This window comes from Stegastes partitus, unplaced genomic scaffold (assembly GCF_000690725.1).
Source record: "Stegastes partitus isolate 25-593 unplaced genomic scaffold, Stegastes_partitus-1.0.2 Scaffold2145, whole genome shotgun sequence".
NCBI classification, from domain to species: domain Eukaryota; kingdom Metazoa; phylum Chordata; class Actinopteri; family Pomacentridae; genus Stegastes; species Stegastes partitus.
In genome coordinates this window covers 40,580-51,309 of record NW_007579876.1, presented here as the reverse complement: position 1 = coordinate 51,309, position 10,730 = coordinate 40,580, and the positions used below count along the sequence as shown (strand labels likewise).

Genomic DNA, 10,730 nt, shown 5'->3' with positions numbered 1-10,730 from the left:
CTTGCAAGAACCTAATATTTGATCATATCAAGTGTAATGTGAGTTTATACAAGTAGCTCTACATAAAAATCAACTGTTAAATCAATATGTCCACCTTTAAAATGAATGAATTTACCACTGAAATGTTGTCAAACCACCATTACTAATTATTATCATTAGTTTTAAAGTACCTTAAAATAATAAGGTTGCGTATTTCCATCCATCCATTTTCTATACACCGCTTAATCCTCATTAGGGTCGCGGGGGGGCTGGAGTCTATCCCAGCCGACTTAGGGCGAAGGCAGGGGACACCCTGGACAGGTCACCAATCCATCACAGGGCCCTTGCGTATTTAATCATCCTTATTATTTTTTTATTTTTTAAATTCTGTATATTTGCAAGATGCAAATATTTTTTTTTTTTTTATTTTTTAAATTCTGTATATTTGCAAGATGCTTATCCATAATGACTGACATTAAATGTTGCTTGACACAGTACTTTTTTTTGTGTTAATGAGGAGAAACAGGTAGTCATGGAAGTCAATTCTAGTCATTAATAATATGACAGTTGTTGGATTTTGATGATTGCATTTCTTTTTAAGCTTGCTGTGATTCAATCAATCAATTAAAAACATCCTGTGAACTTTTAAATGATATCACATACTTTAAATTATAACTTAAATGTGACTTCAGATAAATTTTATGTATATTTAATGGATGCCAACTTTTTAGGAATACACAATGACGTGTGTTTTTATTGTATTTCTGCATTTTTACAAAGATGTTTGATAACAAGCTCTTAAAGGACAGTGACAGACACATAAAGATAAATACTGTAAACACACACTGTATACATGTAAACACTGCTATTTGTTGCTTGCTCTTATTTTATTGTTCTACTTTATTCTTTTGTTTCAGAGAGCTAAGTTTCACCGGAGTCAAATTCCTCGTTTACAAACTTGGCCAGTAAAGTCGATTCTAATTCTAAAGGAGCCACAACCTTCTCTATGGTCTGACATGCGCTCATATTAGCACCATTGCGGTAGAGCTGCGGAAGCCACGCCTCCGCTGAATAATCCTCCATGGACGATGAGAAGCAGCTCTCCGCTCTCCATCATCATCTGCAGAAAAATGCGAGCGGGGAGCGGTAAGAAAATGCCAACTCGGACCGCTCTCCCTCCGCCGCAGACATGAGCGCAGCGCCGACCGCCTCCTACAGCCGCAACAAGTCGCTCTCACCATGCGGATCCACTGCAAAGTAGTTGTGATCGCCGTGTGTTTCGGAGTTTTCCTACTTTTGTACTTTTTGGGGGGCAACGCCGCGGACGATCCGCTGCTCAAAGAAGTTGGAGAGGAGCCGCAGCGGCAGCAGCAGCAGCAGCAGGAGAGGAAGAAGAAGAAGGAGGAGAGCAACTCTTCTCCTTCGCCCCCCGAGCTCGGACGCGATGTTGTTGCAAAGTTTGCGAGGAAATCCTCCGCGGGAGTCGGCGTGCGTCCGGAGGAGCCTCTCCGGCCGCGAAGAGAGTGGAGAGCGATGAACAGAGGGGCCAGCGTGAATGCAAAGAGGTGAGTTTGTTTCTCTATCTGCTGCTTCCTTTTTTTTGTCCACTCTTTCCTCCAAAAACACACCTCTGATCTTTTAATATGCTCATCTGCGGCGCTGTTGGGAAGTTAAAGAGGGTTTTAATCATCCAACTGGCCACATTGCGCTCAAGGACGCAGGCTCCACAATAGCCTGATCTGTCAGGGGGACACTCCAACATGCATCTGCATGTCTGCGTTTGATTTCTTTTCATTATTTCCTGTTGCACTCAGATATCCGGCGTGACTAATGTGATTAGGTGGAAATGGTGGCAGCATTTTCAGGGAGGAGATCAAAAAAAAAAAAAAAACACACCAGCGAGAGCAGGATGATGAATCATCACCTGACCTCTACATCTTCATCGTTTGACCCCATTTCATCGAATGCCGGCCTCTCAGCCCCTAGAGGGGTAAAGGTCACCTTGAGAGACATACATTGCATTTGATAAGGGATGCAGATGTGCTTTCACTCAAGCAGCAGTGAGATATAACAAACCGGAGGCTCATCCTGTTGAGGTGTCTCCTGTCAAAAGTCTGTCAAAACAATCTAGGTGGGCGTGAAAAGCTTATCAGGTGTGAGTTTTCTTTTTTTTTTTCCTCTCTCTCTCTCCTTTCTGCAGATGATTTAAGTCACCATCTTGTCATTGTCTCTCAGATTCAAACAGGGAGGATTTGTCAGCTGCTGTTCAAGGATGGAAGGATTTTTTTTTTCTAATTCTGGCCACATCTCCTCCTGGCAGAACGTTGGACGTGGAGATGCCTATATATATATATATATATGCCGCTCCAAAGCCAAGTCTGGAAGGTTTTGGTGGGGAGGGGAGGGATGACGCTGTACGGTAGATAAAAGCCATCAAGGCGTTCCATGCTGAGAAAAGGACCTTTTACGTCCTCGCAGAAATCGCACTCCTCCATGTGTGCTCGCCGCTGATAAGGGAGATGGGGTGGAAGGGGTCACCGGTGGCCGTTCTCTAAATACAAAAAAACGCTGGAGAACGCTCGAGACTGATTTAGAGGAAGCACGCTGTGCAGGCGGCCGAAGCCAAACTTTCTTTTGTTCTTTTGCTTTAATTTGCTGGAACTAACAAGAGCTTTCTGTAAAACATCAGGGTGCAGAATGACTCAGAACATGCTGGAAATGAAGAGCTAAATTGGGATTTTTTAGGGTAGGAATCCCTCACTGTCACCTCTATAACACACACCAACTTGTGTCCATATCACACAAACTGCCTTTTCATATGATTTTTTTTTTCTTTTTTACACATCTGCTCTTTTTCGCTCCATTCGCCCGCAAATCTGAGCGTCGGACAAATTTCCTGTGCAGCTTGCCTAATAGACAAACATCCCTGTTTTTCCTAATCATATCATTTCCTCTTGACACATCACACTGCTTCCCGTGGACAAAAATAGAGAGAGAAGCGCTCCAGCTGCTCACCACGCCCCAGACACCAGGCATACGTGCATACCGGAGCCTTGTCATTTATCAGTTAAAACAGTTGCTGCTTCTGCAAATGGGAGAATCTGCTGCTTTTTTTTTTTTTTTTAAACTTCAAATCAAACCTCACTGAAGACATACAGCTTGAAGATTCTAAAGGGCATTTTCTCACCATTTAACTCCCTCATTATGATTGAAACAGCATCCAGTAGTGACTTTCTAATCCTCATAATAACCACATTTTCCCCGTCACTTCCACATCCCCTCCCTCCGATTCCTTCATTATCTCCAGTATATGCTCCACCATCACAACGAGCATGCACCTCCTGTATCACCCCTTTTGTTCGGCAGCATTAAGGGCCCTTGCGTGCGCGGGATTAGATTGGTGTTGATACTTTGTGTTGAAACAAATCCCCTGCGCTGTCACTTCAAATATAGTTAAGCAGCATTCCCCCCGCAGTAAAGAAGTCACTCTCTCACAGTGACATTATGCATAGCTATAAAAATGTCATCTTGCATGACTGAGCGCTCGCTCTGCTTCCGAGTGCTTCCAAATCTCCCTGCTTGCCTGTGCAGCCTCGATGAGGTCGGAGAGGCTCCTCGCGTGAGCCTCGTCGGGAGGAGGAGGGGTGGAAGTTGTGTCTCTCTGTGTTAGTTTGGCTAACTCGCTTTTAAATGACTGGCGAATGAGTCATTTAGGGTGTCGAGACCAAAAAAAAGAAAGAGAAAGCAAAATCCAACGTTTCTAAAGAGCGTGACGGAGCTTAAAAAGAGACAAATGGTGCCAAAGGATGTCAAGTTTTCTTGGAAGGACAAAGATGATTCTTTAATGTTCACTGATTGCTGGATTTAGCGACAGTGATAGATAACAGCCACAACTTTGATCAGTTTCAGGGCGTTTTCTGGCTCCTTTGCATGAAACCAAGCACCATCAGTCCACGCAAAATCAAGACAAGGAGTCTGTCTCACCTTGTTTGACAGAAATCTGCACATTCTCCTGTAATTTCAGACCATTTGATAAACAGTTAAGTCTCTTATCCATGAGCAAATGAATCCCAAATGAACAAAACTTGTTCAGTTCTGGCCATTTTACTTTTACTTTGGCAGGAGCAAGAACCTCTTCGGGGACTGTTGAAATTATCGTGCAAAGATGCCAAAGTTTTGCTTTGTACATGGTGTTCTTTGTTTTACTGTATTGTAAGTTGGATTGAATATAGTCAGGGACTCCTCACACCCTCTCCATAAACTGTTTGAACTGCTACCATCAGGCAAACGTTTCTGGAGCATTAAAGGAAGAACCTCCAGAATGCTGAACTGCTGATCCAGATATGCAAACACTTCTTTGTTTAAGTTGCTTTAAGTTATTGGATCCTGAAGAAACGCTCTCTCATCTTGCCTGTACTACAGCAAAATGACAATAAACTTGATTTGATTTGGATGTCTTTGAGTTTGTGAGTTTTAGAGTGTTGGGTAAGTCAAACAAGTCATTTGGAGACGCCAGCTTAGGAACATTTGTGATTGGCGTTGTAGGAGCAGATCAGGAAGCGCTGCTCTGTATTTGGTGTGAATGGGTCTCACATTAATGTGTTGATTGTCAGTTTTACCGATATAAGGTAGGAACCTCTCTGTCTAGGTAGGGCTTCCAACCGGAGAGTCCAACCAGTTTTTGACCGCTGAGCAACACACGCGAAAGTTACCGTATGTATGGATGTTGATTTGGAAATATGCACTTTAAGAAGATTTGGATATCAAATAAAGAAACTGTGTGCATCGTAAAGCAAGAGGAGTTTGACTTTAATTCATCAGACATAGGTATTATAGCACGTCAATTAAGTTTTCCTGTTTGGATTCCCTCAGGGGCTGCAAGGTGGTTCAGTGGTTAGCACCGTTGCCTCGCAGCTAGAAGGTCGCCGGTTTGCATCCGGTGAGGACACCCGGGATCTTTATACGTGGAGTTTGCATATTCTCCCCGTGCAGCGTGGGTTCTCTCCAGGTTCTCCTCCACAACATGTTGAGGTTAATTGGTGATTCTAAATTGTCCGTAGGTGTGAATGTGAGTGTGTTTGGTTGTCTGTCTCTAAGTGTAGCCCTGTGATAGACTGGTGACCTGTCCAGGGTGTCTCCTGCCTTCACCCTAAGTCAGCTGGCAGCTCCAACCCCTCTTTGACCCGAGTGAGGATTAAGCGGTGTATAGATAATGGATGGATTCCCTCAGTGGCTTAAAACATTGGCTTAGCCTCTACGTACCTCTATGCTTTCACATTTATCGGTTAATGAAATAGCACGTTGTATGAAAACAGAGTAGACATTTTAATAGATGCTAAAAAACAACTGCTGATTTCAAACTCAATTTTTTTTGCTTTCGCTTCATTTATCTGGCCGGTTAATGTGGNGTGCGTGCAGGAGGACAAGTAGATGATGTTGGCCTTAGCTTCAGGCTCCCCCATTGTACAAATGTTTCCCTATCATAGTGGGAGATACTCTGCACTGCTGAGTGTATTTTAACTCCACGGCAGCACTAGCTCTGCGGAGAGAGCAATTTTTTTCGCATCAGATAAAGGACCTCCTTGCCTTTGAGCATGGAAGAACAAAGTCCGGTGGGAACTCTCAGAACCACGGAAGAAAAGAAAAATGGTTATGTGCGCGGCGGAGTGTGGAGGTAGCGTTGAACAGCAGACAAAGCGCAGATGTGACGCCTTGATGTTGCACCTTGTCTGTTTGACGGGAGGATGATTTGATGTTTTCTTGGAACACTTTGCTTGTTTCCTCTTGTCTTGATTTCCCATAAAGCCCCAAATGAATTTTCCTGTGCCTCGCGAAGCTGACATGCTGTGACAGTTGAACGCTGACGTGTTGACAGGTGAGGACGAGACGGGAGAGACAGGTGTCCCAGTTTGTGTGTTTTTTTCTCTTTGTGTAATATTTCTAGTGTGGGGCTGTTTATCGGCAGTCTGAGGCTTTGTGAAGCTGTTAGCCTGAATTCATTCTACTGGTCAGATTTCCTGCTTTGGAGCCCCGACACTTTCAAAAGAATTTGTTTTAATCTTGACATGTAGATGATATTAAACAGGAGTGTACTCACTTTTGTTGAAAAGAATACTGGTTGAAACCAGAAGTTTACATACCCTGTATAAAAAGAAGCATAACCTTTTTTTCTCACTGTCTGATATTAAATCAGCCTAAACTTTTTCTGTTTTAGGTCAGTTAGAATTACCAAAATTATTTCTATTTGCTAAATGCCAGAATAATAGGAGACAGAATTTTTTTTGAGTAATTTGTTATGACTTTCTTCAAAGTCAGAAGTTTACATACACTAAGATCACTATGCCTTCAAACTATTTGGGAAAGCCCAGATGATGATGTCATGGCTTTGGAAGCTTTTGATTGGTTAATTGACGTTTGAGTTAACTGGAGGCACACCTGTGGATATATTTTAAGGCACACCTCAAACACGCTGCTTCCTTTTGTGACAACATGGAAACTCTAAAGAAATCAGCCAAGATATCAGGAAGAGGATTGTGGACCTGGTCTGGTTCATCCTTGGATACAATTTCCAGATGCCTAAAGGTTTACACCATGGGAATGTCCAGCCATCGTAGCGCTCAGGAAGGAGACGGGTTCTGAGTCCCAGAGATGAAGTGTTTTGGTTTGAAATGTGCGTATCGACCCCAGAACAAAAGACCTTGTGAAGATGCTGCTGAAGCTGGTAAGAGAGTGATTATCCACAGTGAAACCAGTCCTGTACCAACATGGACTGAAATGCTACTCAGAGAGGAAGAAGCATTACTCCAAAAGCAACATAAAAAATGCAGATTACAGTTTGTAAATGCACACAGGGACAAAGACCTTCATTTTTGGAGACATGTCTGGTGGTCTGATGAAACTAAATTGAACTGTTTGACCTTAATGACCATCGTTACATTTGGAGGATAAAGGGGGAAGCTTGCAAGCCTGAGAACACCATCCCAACTGTGAAGTACGGGGGTGGCAGCATCATATTGTGGGGGTGTTCTACTGCAGGAGGGACTGGTGCACTTCACAAATAGATGGCATCATGAGGAAAGAACATTATGTGGAAATATTCAAGACATCAGCCAGGAAGTTAAAGCTTGGGGTCTTCCAAATGGACAATGACCCGAAGCTTACTGCCAGATTAGGTACAAAGTGGCTTCAGGACAACANGTCCCCTGCCTTCACCCTAAGTCAGCTGGGATAGGCTCCAGCCCCCCGCGACCCTAATGAGGATTAAGCGGTGTATAGAAAATGGATGGATGGACCTTGTAGACCTGTTTTAATTGTGGGTTTTTTTTTTGCACATGTGGTATTTTGGTCAATTCAGGTTGTTTTAGAATGTGCTATATAAATATGATAAATTTGATTTGATGAGCAAGTGAGGAGGTTTTGGACTAAACTTAATGACCTCCACACTTCTTGTAGTGTTGTAGCGAGAGGTGTTCAAGGTTTCTGTGAGCTTTGGGTGCATATTTTAGTGATGTCTCCTCTAAAACGTGTATCTAACATGTCTTAAACTTAAGTCAGCACATCTTGGATGAATAAAGAACACTGTATTTGGTTTGGCACCCTGATTTTTGCAAGTCATCTCACAGGGCGCAGAAATGAAACCAGATTGTCTGTAGTTTGAGTCATCTAGCTGTGGTCACATCAAGGAATGCTTCGATCCAATCGCAAGCGATCTGCCGAAGCGCGAGAATTCCCTCCGCTTTGCCTCGCGTCCTCCTGACTTGTTGAATAAAGTGCAAGAATCCACTTGGTTATTCTGAAGGATTGTCTCCAGGGGGTTACATTGTCATATACAGTCTGTCTGTTCTGAGGAGCTGAACTCTGTTTCCGGCCCTCGCCGTCATCCCAGCGTGTTTAATTTAATGGCTTTTGATGCTTCCAACCAAAGTGAACGTGTTGGATACAAGTCCACCAAATGACCCAGTTCCATTCTGATTAATTAAATGCCTTCAAGGTGCTCTTTGGTGTAGCTTTTACTCTGGCTTTTCACTCTGCACATGTACATTTTTCTTTGACATTATCTTTAAAGGTGCTCCTTTCCCCCCCTCCTCCTCTTCTCTTACATGATTTGAAAGGGATGGCTGTGGTGCTTTGTAGGCAGAGGGCCCCTTCTTCTGCTCACTCCGCAGCCAGTAATGAATTCAATCCTTTTGTACCTCTTCTGTGCTTTTTGACTGCTTCCAGATGTGGGGAGCGGTGCCATGACACAAACCATCATGTGTGCAGCGCATGCTTTTATGCAACAGCAAAGACGTCTTTTCATTTTTTTGTTTGTTTGTTTTGTCGTCCAATTTTATGCAGAAGGCATTTCATTTATTTTGCATGACTAAGTGTGACATAATTGCACTCTTGTAAGAGATATGGATTGCATTTTTCTGGGGGGTGGGGAGGAATAGAAAAAAAAAAAGAAAAAGGAATGTGTGTTCAACAACCTTGACGGAGCGTCGGCCTTTGAAGCGTGGCAGACAGATTTCTCAGCACCTTCTCGTTCGTCATAATCTGCGGTTCATCATTGTCCCTCAGCCATGCAGAAAACGAAGTGTCACGCTTGGAGACTGCCCTGCAACCCACCTGTCAAATTTCACTCTTCTCTCTTCCCATCCGCTTTCATGGTGCCTTCAGACTCGCAGGAAATCCGTGCCTTTTCAGAATTGTAAAACCATTTACCTTCCACTGTTCTCCTCCACGTTGAAACAAAAGATTCCCTGTTCTTTTTGTGTGTGTGTGTGTGTGTGTGTGTGTGTGTGTGCGCCAGTCTTTTTTTCACCCCTACGGCTATGACAACATTTATGTCGAACGTGTTGTTATTACAACCAGCTCCATGCAGTGTGTGTGTCTGTGTGTGTGTGTGTGTGTGTGTGTGTGTGTGTGCGTGCGTGCAGGAGGACAAGTAGATGATGTTGGCCTTAGCTTCAGGCTCCCCCATTGTACAAATGTTTCCCTATCATAGTGGGAGATACTCTGCACTGCTGAGTGTATTTTAACTCCACGGCAGCACTAGCTCTGCGGAGAGAGCAATTTTTTTCGCATCAGATAAAGGACCTCCTTGCCTTTGAGCATGGAAGAACAAAGTCCGGTGGGAACTCTCAGAACCACGGAAGAAAAGAAAAATGGTTATGTGCGCGGCGGAGTGTGGAGGTAGCGTTGAACAGCAGACAAAGCGCAGATGTGACGCCTTGATGTTGCACCTTGTCTGTTTGACGGGAGGATGATTTGATGTTTTCTTGGAACACTTTGCTTGTTTCCTCTTGTCTTGATTTCCCATAAAGCCCCAAATGAATTTTCCTGTGCCTCGCGAAGCTGACATGCTGTGACAGTTGAACGCTGACGTGTTGACAGGTGAGGACGAGACGGGAGAGACAGGTGTCCCAGTTTGTGTGTTTTTTTCTCTTTGTGTAATATTTCTAGTGTGGGGCTGTTTATCGGCAGTCTGAGGCTTTGTGAAGCTGTTAGCCTGAATTCATTCTACTGGTCAGAGTTCCTACTTTGGAGCCCCGACACTTTCAAAAGAATTTGTTTTAATCTTGACATGTAGATGANTTTTTTTGCTTTCGCTTCATTTATCTGGCCGGTTAATGTGGTGGAGGCTGGTTACACAGAACCTCATACTTTAGCTGCAGACGGGCACAACAGGCTGATATATGAATGGATATTATAATGGAGATGGAGGCTGGTAAAAGATGTGTTTGGCTCTTGCAAAATGTTTCCAGCAATATCCCCAACTTTAATTCAACTGTGTCAGTGCACAGTTTTCATCTGATACGCCACATTTTGTCTGTAACTTATCAGGAAGCTCCCAAAATCTAGATCTGACGTTCACCGTGTAGCATTGTGTCATTTAACACCCATAATACTCACCGATCTTGCAGCGCAGATGAAGAAGTTAGACAGTTGCTGTCAAGAGGACAAGAGTGTGTGTTGCTCAGAAATTACCAGCTTCCTTATCTGCATGAGGGCTGCACCATACTGGAAACAACTGATGTTGCAATATGTGTTTTTTTTTATGATTCATACTGTGATGTGAAAAAATACAGCAATACTTTTTCGCTTTGGATGGCATTCAGCTCTGGCTTTGCACTCACAGTCATGCAGAGCTTTGTGATGCTGATTTAAACAGTCAAACACAACAGTTGTGTCGCCTCACACATGCAAGAGTACAAACATCACCCTCTTCTTAGCCGAAACATTACTGTACAACTGTGTTTCTTTTAGCAACCAAATCCTGCTTTTGCAGACTTTTTTCTCCTCATCTCGCTGTGCACGCTCGAAGCCTTCACGTCAACAAACTCTGTGTCTTATAATAAAGAAACTCTGTGTACCCAAGAACCCTTCAATCAGAGTAAACGATGTTCTTCCAGGCAGAACGCTTTTGTAGATTAGTCATGTAAAATAAGAGCTGTGCGAGTTTTCTTTTTGTATCGAGCAGCGGGGAAAAAAAGTTCTAGCATGATACGCTTGAGTCAATTTGCCTCATTTCACGTGGCGCTTTCGCAGTGTTGTCGCTGAAACAATATGCTGTGCAGCCCTGATTTGCATCCTCCTCGCTGATGAATCTGCTGTACGTCCAGGGGTTGCACTGATTGGCATGAGACAGCGAACAGACTACAGCTGCCAACGTTTCCCCAGTGCAGCCTACATCTACAAATTTAGATTTTAACCTAATTGTGGTGGCTTGAGCTAATGGAACTGCAATTATTTGGTTCACGGGGAGGTTT

At 43.5% G+C, this 10,730-nt stretch overlaps 1 protein-coding gene across 1 annotated transcript in view; it reads left to right on the top strand.

The window, feature by feature from the left end:
• The first annotated feature begins 943 nt into the window (after positions 1-943).
• The window catches only part of gxylt2 (glucoside xylosyltransferase 2), a 28,281-nt gene continuing 18,494 nt past the window's right edge, over positions 944-10,730 (top strand). Inside the window, exon 1 of the mRNA XM_008304136.1 lies at positions 944-1,544. Coding sequence (XP_008302358.1) covers positions 1,219-1,544 — 326 coding nt within the window. The 5' untranslated portion in view covers positions 944-1,218. The remainder of the gene's footprint in view (positions 1,545-10,730) is intronic.